Source organism: Nasonia vitripennis (assembly GCF_009193385.2).
Source record: "Nasonia vitripennis strain AsymCx chromosome 5 unlocalized genomic scaffold, Nvit_psr_1.1 chr5_random0003, whole genome shotgun sequence".
In the NCBI taxonomy this organism is placed as follows: Eukaryota; Metazoa; Arthropoda; class Insecta; order Hymenoptera; family Pteromalidae; genus Nasonia; species Nasonia vitripennis.
In genome coordinates, this window is record NW_022279653.1 from 146,912 (window position 1) to 159,913 (window position 13,002).

The 13,002-nt window shown below is 45.5% G+C and overlaps 1 protein-coding gene across 9 annotated transcripts in view; it reads right to left on the reverse strand.

Annotated features, from left to right (window-relative positions):
* LOC100117692 (potassium voltage-gated channel subfamily H member 6) overlaps window positions 1–13,002 on the reverse strand; it is a 536,423-nt gene that overhangs the window by 105,230 nt on the left and 418,191 nt on the right. For all 9 annotated transcript variants that reach the window (XM_032602146.1, XM_031932880.1, XM_031932886.2 and 6 more), the window contains one exon: window positions 3,883–4,073. In XM_032602146.1, coding sequence (XP_032458037.1) covers window positions 3,883–4,073 — 191 coding nt within the window. The remainder of the gene's footprint in view (window positions 1–3,882; window positions 4,074–13,002) is intronic.

A 13,002-nucleotide genomic window follows, 5' to 3' on the forward strand; every position in this document is an offset into this window, starting at 1 on the left:
TAATGCTCATTTCGACAGGAAATTTTCTGTAGAATAAGCTCCTGAAACCTGTTTATCAAAAAAAAAAAAAATTCCCCGCAAAGTTATAAGCAAAATACTAAAACAAAATTTTTTCGTAAAATTGCTTATTTTTTATCTTATGTCTAATACGACTAATAATTTTAATTTTAAGTTTTATAAATTCAATCTGAAAGAAATTTTCATAGTAAATGTGAAAAACACTGGTTTTTTACCATAGTATACATATACGTATAATTACTTACATTTTAGTAAATAAATTTGAGCGTATTGATTAGATTTTTTTGCGTTTTTTCGAAATAAATTTCTAATTTTGCATCTTATATAAGGCTCCGATCGAAACGTAGGGACATTTATTTGAATTTAAATATTGCGCGCCCGCGCGCCACCTATAGTAAGGTTAGAATCAATGTGTTGGAGAAAGACAGAGCGACCGTTCTGCTGTTCTGCTAGCAGACAGCAAATATTTCAAAACACAGCTTGTATAATCCTAGCATGTGTTTTACACTCAGTTAACGCAGCTGATATCTTTGCATTGCATAAAAACAGCTGATATTTTTCAAAAGTGTTTTAATACTTATCTAAGTAGTGTTTTTGGAGTTATAGCATAAAGCTTATAACCTTAAAAAGAAAAAAAGTGAAGTGTTAAAAAAAAAGTTAAGTCTAAAAGCAGAGCAGTGAAGTTTTTTAAAAAAGTGTGAAGGTTAGTGATTTTTAAAATGTGTGTGATCATCGAGATGCCAAAGGACGTTTTGCGAGTACTAATCTAAACAAGAAGTACCCTCTAGGAGGAGGCAAAAAGAGGCCAAGACGATTTCTAGGAGTAACAAGTGAGGATGAACCTGCCAACAAGTCAAGACCTTCGAGTTCAGCAAAAAAGATACAAACTTCAGCAGCAGAAGGAACCTCTGAGGTCAGGAATAGATTGAATGATATCAACATTTTGTTACCCGCGCTCGAGGAACTTTTGATTTGCAACCAATGCCATAACAAAGTTCAATTTGGCGAATCCGAAGCTTATGGATTAGGATTCAAGATTAAAGTAGTGTGCATTGAGTGTCGTCAGCTGGCAGCTTTTAACTCATGCAGAAAAGTTGCGTCAAGAACCATGCTTGGAAGAACAACAGAACAGCAGTGGTTACATTTCGTGCTCTTGGACTTGGACACGCTGGTCTATCAATATTTTGTGGGTTAATGGACTGCTTAAAACCCATGGCTTAGTCTGCATATAATTCAATCAACGAACAATTCAGTGAAGTGTGTGTAAAAGTGACCAAGGACTCCGTAAAAATTGCAGTGATGGAAGAACAAGCCGCTACAGAGATTGGAGCTCCCGGACTAAACATTTTGACATTTGGAGGTTAGACTGGTAATTTTCTACAGTTTCAACTTGGAGTTTCAACACAGTGACCAGAAGAAAAGTATAAAGTGTTTTCATTATCGAAGATAGATAAAATAACCTTTTTATCACATTTTTATAAAAATGCATGAAATGCCTTTTTTCGTTTGCAGGTAAAAAAAGCCGTAAAGAGCCCAGAAGTATAAGTGAATATACCTCATAATTGCTGAGAGTCAAGGTCTTTGTGTATGGAACACAGAAAACTTGGTCACGAAGGTAGTAATTAGTAAGCATAAATTCAAGTTATACTTTCAACAATAATCATAAACTTTAATGTTAATTTTCTCTTAATGTTGTTTTTACTAATTTCAGCTCACTGTCCGTAGGATTCCAAGTGAATGAATGGTTTTTTTGGGCTTTAACTCAAGCAGGATACTTTGTACACCTGTAGTTTTGGTATGAATGCAGGGGTTTTGATTTGAATGTTTAGAAAAAGTTTTATACACAAAAAGGAGCCAGAATAAGCAAAAAAAAAATCAGTTTTTTCATCGCCAAATCATTTCTAAGCATTTCTTACATTATACTGTTATGTCCTAAGCTATTGAAAGCTGTCACCGGACAGTAACTCTACGGGTTATTTTGCTTTCATAAGCACGGACGAGGACAAAGCTTCAAAGCGCGAAGCTGAGCGCCGTCGGTGCTTGACTACCTTCGCGATCTGTTTAATAGAACGGCCTTCAGTAACCGCCGGAAAATCTTTCGAAATTGCACTGTTTTCGTTATACGCACTGATTTTAGTTAAACTCTTTAACGTTGATTCCGTAAACTTCCGAGAAATTTGTGGTAAGGACGTTACTCTAATTGTAATGTCGTTATCGCGAATATGGTGGGCTAATTGAGTTTCTAATTATGAGAGAGAAAGAGAGAAGTGCGCTATAGAGGCATGCAGCCTATTTAATTAAAATCACTTACCTTTTCCTTTATCTCTGCGATGGGCCTGCTCTGCTTCCAGCACGTCCTCTCAGCGGCTTTGGCTCAGCTTCCGAAGCGGATGGTTTCGATTTGAACGGGGCGACAGGGATCAGGAGCTTTCGGGTTAATTATTCACTCGCGATTTAAATTTTAATGCAGTTTATTCAATTTGCCACAGAATTTAGATAACGCTCGCTCGCAACTATCAAAAACTTTTGAATTATTTATCGAAAACAAGGAACCTCAATGTAAACGTTCTACGACTGCAAATTATTCAAATTTAAAGGATAGAAGTTTTCGAAGTCTTTTTGCTAGTTGAAATATTATAATCTGAATTTTCCTAAGTGCCGGGTTGTAAAAATGGTTTTAAGTCGCGATCTGCCGAAATAATTCTAAGTCCCGAATGGTCGAAAATATTCTAAGTTCCAAGATGTTATACCGGACCGGGCTCGGGCAGAGCTTTCGCGTGGCAACGATTTTTGAAGCGGACAATTAGGAGGCCTAGATGCAGCTTCTTGCCTTATTTGGAGCTTTTTATGCATGTGACGTTGCAGAGAGGGCCAATCAGAAAACCAGAGTAAAAATCCTCTCCTCTAGTACATCGAGTCCCCTCGTGCTCTTCTCCTGTCAAACTCGCCTCTGATTTACCTTCCTTATCTGCAGGCTCATAGAAGCTTCCTCTGTGCATTTTGAGCCAACTTGCGCGGTGCCCTCTTTGGCGGCTCCTCGAGCTGGCAGCGCGCGTGACTTATGTGTCATTTGCCTATAGCATTGCGCGTTCCGCGGCCTCTCTTCATTGCACGTGCATCGCTTTCGGGTATGCGCGGTCCATGATGTACAGTAGGCCTCTTATTTTTTTTCTCTCTACTTGCGTCTGCTGTGTTCCCGCCGTGGAGCCGAAATGTGTGCGTGCATATCGGTGTACTTCGCTTAGCTTTGTGCCTCCGCTGTAGGACTGCAATGTGTGCGTGCATATTGGTGTGCTTCGCTTAATCTCTCGCCGTAGAGTCATAAGGCGTGCGTGCATATTGGTGTGCCTCGCTTAGCTTTGAGCCTCCGCTGTAGAACTGCAATGTATGTGTGCGTATCGGTGTGCTTCCCTTCGCCTCTTGCCGTAGAGTTGTACTGTGTATTTTACGTGAATTTACTATTATTATTGATTTTCCTAACTGATTTTACTTCGAGTTTAATTATGCTTTTATGTTTACTTCGCCTTACGTTGTCATTCCTTATTCTTATTAATTCAATTAAATATTGAATTTGTAGAGATTGCTATATTTTAGTATACACTGCATTCTAGTAGGAAGGGTATCGATGGATTTACTTTATAATAACTAATCTTATTAGTTTTTAGTATTTTAAAAATGCGAAAGAAAGTGATCATTTCACAATACCTTAATATATTTAATAATTTAATTCTTTTTTTAAACAAAAAATTAAATTTTAATTTTTTGACAATTGAAGGTGTATTCATCCCCTTAAAGGTGTCTCCTTAAATAGGTTTTATATACGATAAGCCGTTAATGTAAAATCATATATAATGCTATACATACTATTCGTCTTGTAATTCTTCTTGTGGAATATCCTGTTGATAGACTGGACCAAATTTTGAACTAAGAAATCCAACAGAACTTCGATGATATCGCAGTGGACGGAAAGAATACCGTTTAGTGTCACAGTCTATCTTTGTTGGTGTACTAACAGGAAGCCTTGTTGTCAACGGATCAACACCTTCTTGTTCTTCCTGTAACCAATGTATGGTATATTGTACAATAAAAATAATTTTACTTTAAATTTATAATACACTATACAATTTTATATAAAGATTAATTATAAAATCACTATTTTATTCGAGGTTCAATAAAACTGAATTGCCGTGTTCGAGAAGTAAGCATCACAGTGAGATTATACAGGGTGGCCCAATTTAAACGGGCACCGCTCATAACTCGTCAGGGACAGCCACAATCGAAAAAATGGTAGAAACCAAAGTTGTAGGATATCGAAGGGGCAACCCGATGGTGACCTTGGATTTGACTTTGAACGCGTTTTTCAAGGTCATTTGAAGGTCAACTTTGGATTTTTAAATAGGAACCCCATTCTTTTATTGCGGGAATGGAAAGAGCGGTAAATTTTACGTTCAGAATGGTATGTTCGGTTGCGGCACTGAAGGTCATCTCAATGTCCTGCAGCCAGAATGAAACCCCGCCTACGTAATTCCTCTAGCAACGCCAAATTAAAAAAAAGTGGTAGAGACCAAAGTTGTTGTATGGGGGGGGGGGGGGGGGGAGAATTGTGACCTCGAATTTGAGAGAAAAAGAGCGTATTAAGGCACGAGTATATCCTTTACGAAAAAGACTTTCAGGAGTAAACTCTCAAACATGAAAGTTTACTCCTAGTTTTGAGAGTTAACTCTTAATTTCAAGTGTATACTCTAAACAATTAAAAATATACTCGCAAAATTGGGGGTATACTCTCAAATATTGGGAAAGTACTCTCAAAGTTAATGGTATAATCTCCAGGGATACTCTCAAAAATAAGCGTACACTCTTAATTATTGGGGGTTACTCTTACAAGGGAAGTTTCCCAACTGACAAATTCAACAAAATTCCAAAACTTTATTAAAGAGTATTACTTGATGAGACATTCACGAGACTATTATTTTTATCGGCTGAGAATCCATCTATAAGGGTGGAAATCGTCCCTTAAGTTATAACGAGTTGACTCCCGTGCACTCGTTGTGTTTCAATTTATTTAGCAGATCAAATATCAAAAATACTAAGGATATGATATTGGAACATGTTTGGTAGTTTGAGGTTGTTGTAAATAAACATTAATGAAAATGAATATAGCTACATATACACTCTAAAGTCTAAAGAGTAAAAACAGGCGCTAGTAAGAATAAATGTTTCGATTTATTCTTTGGAAAAGTATAAATCATTACTTTTATACTTTTGACTAGGGCAAAAGGAATAAAAGGTACAGTTTTTCCTTTTGTAAAGAATAAAACGTAAAGTTTAATGTTTATAAAGAATAAATCTCTCAATTTAACCGTTCTTAAAGAATACATTTTTACTCCGTCATTTTAAAAGAATAAATGTCGCAATTTATTCTTTTACAAAGAATATTTAATTTTTTCCAAAAAATGAAATTTCAGTCCGCCATTTCAAAAGAATAAATGTCACAGTTTATTCTTTTGCAAAGAATAAATCGCACGATTTGTTCTTTCGTAAAGAATAAATCTAGCCTTTTAATCTTTTGTAAAATATAAAATTTGCTATAAATATTTATTAATTATTTTTTATTAAATAATAACCTATATTGTTATTTACTCAAGAGAAAAAAATTAATAAATTTATCATATAAAAGAATATGATATTTTATCATTTTTGTATTCTTTAAATTCATTTTATTGTAATATTATTTATCAATATTAAATAAATTAATATAATTTAAAGTAAAATTTCCAATATTTATATTGCAATATAGTATTATTATTGTATATACAGTATTATTAGATTTTATAACACAAAATAATTTATCAAAACTATACTCAAGACTTGATTTTTAACTTAAAATTGGGGGGTTGGCGAGCGGAGCGAGCAGGGGGAACCCCCTCTAGTATATATATATATATATACATGTACATTATCGATATATAACTTTTTAGCTGCAAGGTAAGTGACAGAGCAGAAAGCCCTGCGAACGCACAGAGAGAGCCGCGCGCGTGTGTCGTCAAGAGTGCGACGTTGTACGTCGCAGCCGAGCAAATCGCGCTTTGCTGTTTGCGCGGCAACCTCACTCGATGCGAGGAAGAAAAGACGATCGGTTCCCGCGAGGCCCGCGTTTTCTCGGACGCGAACTACGTCCCGGGAATTCGTGGAATTCGCTGGCCGACGTACCCAAGGGGGGAGCTCGCCGGTTCGAGCTGGCGCGAAACGAGCAGCCAATTAGCACGTCTCGCGCCTCGCGCAGCCAATCGGGCTACGTTATCAGCCGGGCCCGACGGACGACGGCGAGACGCCGAGCGCGCGCGGCGGAGCGGCTCGGCAGTTCCTTTCCGAGCCTTGTCGATAACACTTCGAAGTGACGAGAGCACGCGAGAGGGAATCACGAAGAGAGTGAGAGTGAAAGATAGAGAGCAGCAGCGCCACGACCTGGACCATCGCCCCGAGGAAGAGATCCCTCCCCGGAGACGACTATCCAGCCGTTCAGCCAGAGGAAGGAAGCCGGAACGGGAGCCAGGCCTTCATTCCCCTGTCTGCAGAGAGAGAGAGAGAGAGAGAGAGAGAGAGAGAGAGAGAGAGAGAGAGAGGAAGAGCGAGAGAGAAAGAGTACGGGAAGCCAGCACCTCCTGGGCTAGCGAGGCTTCCACTGGGGGACGAGAGACTGGTGTTCGTCTCTCCTACACCAGGTAAGAATTCTTGGGTTGCTCGGGATACTCTCGGTGCGAGCCATTAGGCCGCCGAGAGAAGCGAGAGAGAGAGAGAGAGAGAGAAAGTCGCGAGTGTGTACGAGAAAGAGTGAGTGAGACGAGAGAGCGGTGTACGGTGCGGGCGTACACCTCGACGTCGTCTACGCGGGGCATCGGGCCAGTGTACACGAGAGCGGGAAAAGAAGAGAACAGCGTAGCGTAGAAGGATCGCGGGAGAGTGTGTGTGTGCGAGAGCGAGAGAGAGAGAAGCATCGGGGCGTTCGAGAAGTCCTCGCTGCTCGGTAGCAGCAGGTCGGGCTTGCTGCCAACGCGCGGCATAGTCGGTGCGCGCGAGCATCGAGAAGAGCGGGAGAGAGTAGAGAAGGAAGGGGACAACCGATAGCTACGCCGGCGTCGGTTTAGGCCTCGCCAGGCCGGGACCGCCGGCGCGAGCTGTTAGTGAGCGCGCCGATACGTGTGTGCGTGCTCGAGAGTAGAGAGGGGGGGCCGCGTTGGTTCGGCCGACAACGCTGCCGTGAGCGCGCGCTGTGCTCGCGAGTATCCGTGCGGGAGAGAGAGAGAGAGAGAGAGCGAGAGAGAGAACGAGCGCGCCGGCCGTATCGCTACTCGAGCGGGTCGCGCCGAGCCGAAATTCGGAAGCGGGAGAGAGAGAGCGCAGACGGGTCAGACTGCGCGACGTCAGAGGCGAGAGACTCGAGGCGTGCGCGCGTATATGAGAGTAGAGGTGTGACGGCGAGCCCTGCGTGGCTATTGTGTGTGGGCGGCTACGGCCACCACGCTGTAAGGAAGGGCTGGGATAAATATACGTGCAATACAAGTTAATAAATTGTGTGATTACTTCCTCCTTCTTTCCTCCACGTTCTCCCAAACGTCGGCGATTACATTAAATCCCGAGATTAACGAAAAATCTTGGCGCGTACGAGGCGTCAAGTGTTGCGCACCTGTGTTGGGAGGCACAGCGTCGCAATTGGCATCCCTTGTGGGGATTCGCGATCATCGAAAGGGAGAGGTAAAGTGTTTTCGCGAGTGTTAGTGTAAAGTGCGCGGAGTGTGAGCGACGGAAAGATACGCAGCGGGCCACGAGGCAAGCTGCTGACGTATTTTCGTGTGGAGAAAGACGGCGAAGAGAGCTCAGCGATCAGTCGTCAGCTGTTGAAGTCGCACCATATTGTGCGATGAATCAGCTGACGAAACGGCCGTTCGTAGTGGGACTCGGAGTAGAGCCCAACGCTAAACGTGATAGCGTGGGAGGCTCTACCGTGTCCCCACGAGATGTGCTGCGACGCGTGCGCTCTAGCGACAGTGAGTCAGCCAACGGCGACGACTGGCACACAGTACGTCATAAGCGTCGTCGGCGGGGCTCGCGAGTAAAGCTTTTCGACGAAAGTCGGAAGCAAGGAGACTCCTCGGTCGCGGCGTATATCGCGAGTCTTCAGTATCTGGCTTCGCGCTTTCGCCGACCTCCATCCGAATGTGATTTGCTTCGTATCGCATATCAGAACCTCCTTCCGGAATACCGGAGAGCTATTGGCGAAAAATGCGTCAACAGCTGGGAAGAGTTGGAGAGGTACGGCCGACGCTGGGAGCGGCTAAAAGAGTTAGATAGCCATTACGCACCTCCGCTGCCAGCGGAGAAGATGCGCGTTCCCGGTGCGGCGTACAAGGAGGAAGGAGAGACCCAGAGAGCCGCTGCAGTCGAGAGGACATAGCATGCAGGCCCTGGTGACGAGTTGCCTTCTATCGAGGTTGAGGAGAGGACGAGTGAGAGAAAGAGAGCTTCAACGAGGAGAAAGAGAGCTACCGTATGGCGCGGCCTGGTGCGTCCGACCGCTAATGCCGTGGCTCGAGGGGAGAGGCGAGGAGATGGTACGTGCTTCACCTGCTGTAAAGTGGGGCACCGGGCATTGAATTACCCGGAGATGATCTGCTGGGCATGTCAACAAAAAGGACATTCACGAAGGGAATGTCCTGCGCGTAGGCAATTGCCACAGACATCATGACAACTTTGCAGACGAGTGAGCCACTCAGGTCTGTGTCTAGATTGCCGGAGAAAAATGGCAATGCTAGAAAGACGGAGAGCTGAGGAAGGAAATGAGAAGAGAGAGAAGTCAGCGGAGGTGGAGAGAAAAGGATGTGAGAGAGTAGTGCTAGAGAGATGTGCAGGGGAGAGAAGAGTGTTGGCCTGGGACCTAGTGAAAGGATTAAGGCCAACTTCTTCGAGAGAGGAGTCAGCGAGAATGGAGAAGAGAGGAAGTGAGAGAGTGGAGCTGGAGAGATGCTGCGAAAAGAGGAAAGTTTGGACCCAGGACCCAGTAAAAGGTTTAAGGCCAACTTCTCCGAGAGAGGAAGCATTGTTAAAGGGAGGGGATTGCGACGTTGCAAACGTCGCAGCCGCGTCGATACGAGGAATCTCGTTCGATGCGGCCAAGCTCTGAGTGCGCGGAAGAAACAAGCGAGTTGGATTGTTGTTGTCGGTGCCAGCCTGACCTCGAGTTCGAGGAACGGGCCGGCTAACCGTCCACGTTAGCGCGAGAGTGAGCATCGTTGGCGCGAGAGTGAGCCTCGACGGCGCGCGCGCTGATTGGTCCTCCGCATGTCGCGAGCCAATCAGTGGGCGCCGATGTGCGACTCGCTATCCGCGCGGACTGCCAGCCAATCAGGCGCGAGGAAGATGCGCGGGCCCGACGAGCGCGAGTGGAGAGTGAGCGCGAGAACGAGCGGGAAATCGGGGAGTTCTCTCACGACTGTCGACGGAGTACGTCGACGTGCGAGAGAGATACGTGGCCTCCTCTGTTGCGAGGAGAATCGGGAGAGTCTCCCGAGGTTGTGCGAGTGTGCGAGAGTGTGAGAGAGTCATAGGTGCAGCGCGTTGGCACGAGCAAGTGCCGACACCCGGACGAGCCAGCAACCATCCGCACGAGAGGAAGGAAGCTAGCCAGTCCGCCATCATTGTCCGGAGGACCAGAGCAACCAGCAGCCTTGGCGTGGGAGAGCCGAGGAAGCTAGCCGTCACCAGGTCCACGAGAGTCAGGGAGGCGCCGGCGGGAGCACCGACGGACGTCCACCAGGGAGAGAGCGAGTAAGAAAGTATTAGAGAGAGAGTGAGAATCGGTATCGGGAAACGAACGAACGCTTGAATGAACGCGTGACTCGCATAGGGGAACTCCGCGCGAACGGAATGACCTACGAGCAAGCCAGAGAGAGGGCCCTTGAAGAGGAGCTCGAACTTGAAGGCCATCGCGTTTTTAATCAGGTGATGCATGAGTTCGATATCGAGGAGGAGGAAAAAGAAGTGCAACGACGGCATCAACGCAATCTCCAACAAGTGCGCGAAGAAGCATGGAACAAAGCGTGCCAAGTGATTCGCCAGCAAAACAGTTTGCGTAGAGAGGAAGAGATGAGATCGGAAGGTCTCCGACGAACCTCGACGCAGGCTATAAAACGGCCAACCTTGCAGTGTCCGAGGTGGGGAAAAGAGAGAATAGCGGAGCCCGTTAGTCAGTCAGAGAACCAGAGAGAAGAGAGAAAATTGTTCTTCGACAGAACGAGGCCAAGCGACAGGAGTTCGGAGAGTCAGTCGGAAGTTCCTTTCCGAGCCTTGTCGATAACACTTCGAAGTGACGAGAGCACGCGAGAGGGAATCATGAAGAGAGTGAGAGTGAGAGATAGAGAGCAGCAGCGCCACGACCTGGACCATCGCCCCGAGGAAGAGATCCCTCCCCGGAGACGACTATCCAGCCGTTCAGCCAGAGGAAGGAAGCCGGAACGGGAGCCAGGCCTTCATTCCCCTGTCTGCAGAGAGAGAGAGAGAGAGAGAGAGAGAGAGAGAGAGAGAGAGAGAGAGAGAGAGAGGAAGAGCGAGAGAGAAAGAGTACGGGAAGCCAGCACCTCCTGGGCTAGCGAGGCTTCCACTGGGGGACGAGAGACTGGTGTTCGTCTCTCCTACACCAGGTAAGAAAGAGAGAGAACGAGCGCGCCGGCCGTATCGCTACTCGAGCGGGTCGCGCCGAGCCGAAATTCGGAAGCGGGAGAGAGAGAGCGCAGACGGGTCAGACTGCGCGACGTCAGAGGCGAGAGACTCGAGGCGTGCGCGCGTATATGAGAGTAGAGGTGTGACGGCGAGCCCTGCGTGGCTATTGTGTGTGGGCGGCTACGGCCACCACGCTGTAAGGAAGGGCTGGGATAAATATACGTGCAATACAAGTTAATAAATTGTGTGATTACTTCCTCCTTCTTTCCTCCACGTTCTCCCAAACGTCGGCGATTACATTAAATCCCGAGATTAACGAAAAATCTTGGCGCGTACGAGGCGTCAAGTGTTGCGCACCTGTGTTGGGAGGCACAGCGTCGCAAGAGTAAGAGTGAGAGAGAGAGAGTGGGAGGAAGCCCGTGCTGACCATGTTGCCGCGTTCCGCACCGCGACAATCATCTTTGTATCGCCAAGCCGAACGGTCGTGTTTTTTTTTTCGAGTTGCTTAGCTTTATATCTGGCATGTGTGCGTCCTGGAGGATTGTAGCTGCTTGCGAGACGGTTCCTGGTGTGTCACCGGGTGGAATATCCTTGAGTGCAAGTCACCCCAGCTTGCCGGTCATGGGTTGCGTAGTCGGCTGCCGCTCGACTTCACGCTGCACCCAGCCACACACACACACACGCACACACACACACACACACACACACACACACACACACACAGGGCCACAAAGCTTCTGCTGCCTTGCAAGGGCTCTGGTCATCTGCTTAGCACCACTCCAGTCGAGGCCACGAGGCATCCTTGCGAGACTGCACGTGTTGGATTGTAAGTACCTACTTGATCGCTATTCTCTCTCTCGGTGCAATAGGCCCTGCTTCGTCTCTCTCTTGCTTCGCGCATTTCATGTAATAGAACTTGAAGTTACATAAACGAAACCATTGAAATTACGTTGCCTGTGTGATTTCGCTCCTGACTCTACCCTTTCCCGTGCTTTCTTAGAAGTAATTCTCGATTCAGCTACGTAGCAGAAAATCTCACGATGCCTCCGCGGGCTCACGTGTTCCTGGACGAGCACGTACAGCATACTGCGCTACGGGCCAGGCTTCGTACAGCCTGCAAGAAGCCTGCAACGAGGTGCTGCATTTTCTCCTCCCGCTTTACGACAGATCAGTGGATATGCCACTGATTTCCTATACACGGGCTATAGAACCCCGTTATATCTAGCGCTCTAACGTTTTGGGATTGTTAAATTGTAAATTTGTAGAATAGTCGAACTATTCAATCATTAACAGTAGCTGCGTAGTTTTCGCAAGCGCGAGAGGAATTTTTGAGAGCGAGCGCGTGTGTTTACAAGTTCGGATTATAAGCGCCCGCGTTACACCGACAAGAGCACGCGACCCTGCGTGTTTACACTTGCGAGAGTCAGGCAGCGGCGAAACATAAACACAGTGCACGCTTTTTAGCGTTTTAAAATTTTAACATTGCGACAATATAAGCTGTAGGATTTTAGAATATTTCAGACTCGAGTTTTTGACTATATTACGGCCGCCCGGAATATTCTGCCGAAAGGCTGTACAATATATTGTCGTCGCGCTCGGTACTGCTAAGGCAAGCGGCGTGCGCTATAGAGCATATATATATTTAACTGTTGTTACGTGTATTAGTTACTAATTATTTATAGTTGACACTTATTAATTTTTTTTGTGTTGCGTTGCGTTTCTCTATCCACGTTCAAGTGTAACCTTGACAAATTGATCGTTTTTTTAATTCCTTTTTGCTAAATTTTTTTTTCTCCTCTTTTCAACTTAAGTAAACGATAAAGTAATTTAAAAAATTGCGTTAAGCTGGACTTTTTTCGATTTGACAATTTTTAAAGAGAATGTAAATACTAGATTACGCGATTGAATCCAAAATTTGTCGAGTGTAGAAGTGAACGAAGCGCTAAGCCAGCTAGAGTTACATACGAATGGTACGTTATTCAAGCGAGCGAATAGATTGTTAGGAAGACTGCACGGCAACTATACAGCCTAAGATTTTATTAAAGAGAGCAATCTAGAAGAAGATGCAGCTAGACAAGACGAATTATTATGTGTCACATTTATACAATCGGCAGCTTTCCCAGAAGATTGAAAGAACGATGTTTTTACAGGAATTGATGTTGAAAAAGCACTATAGGATAGCCTGCACGAAAATATACAGTTGCCATCAAACTCGCCACATGATGCCAAAAGAAGCAAGACATGTCACTTACAGTCGACTCGAGGCCACAC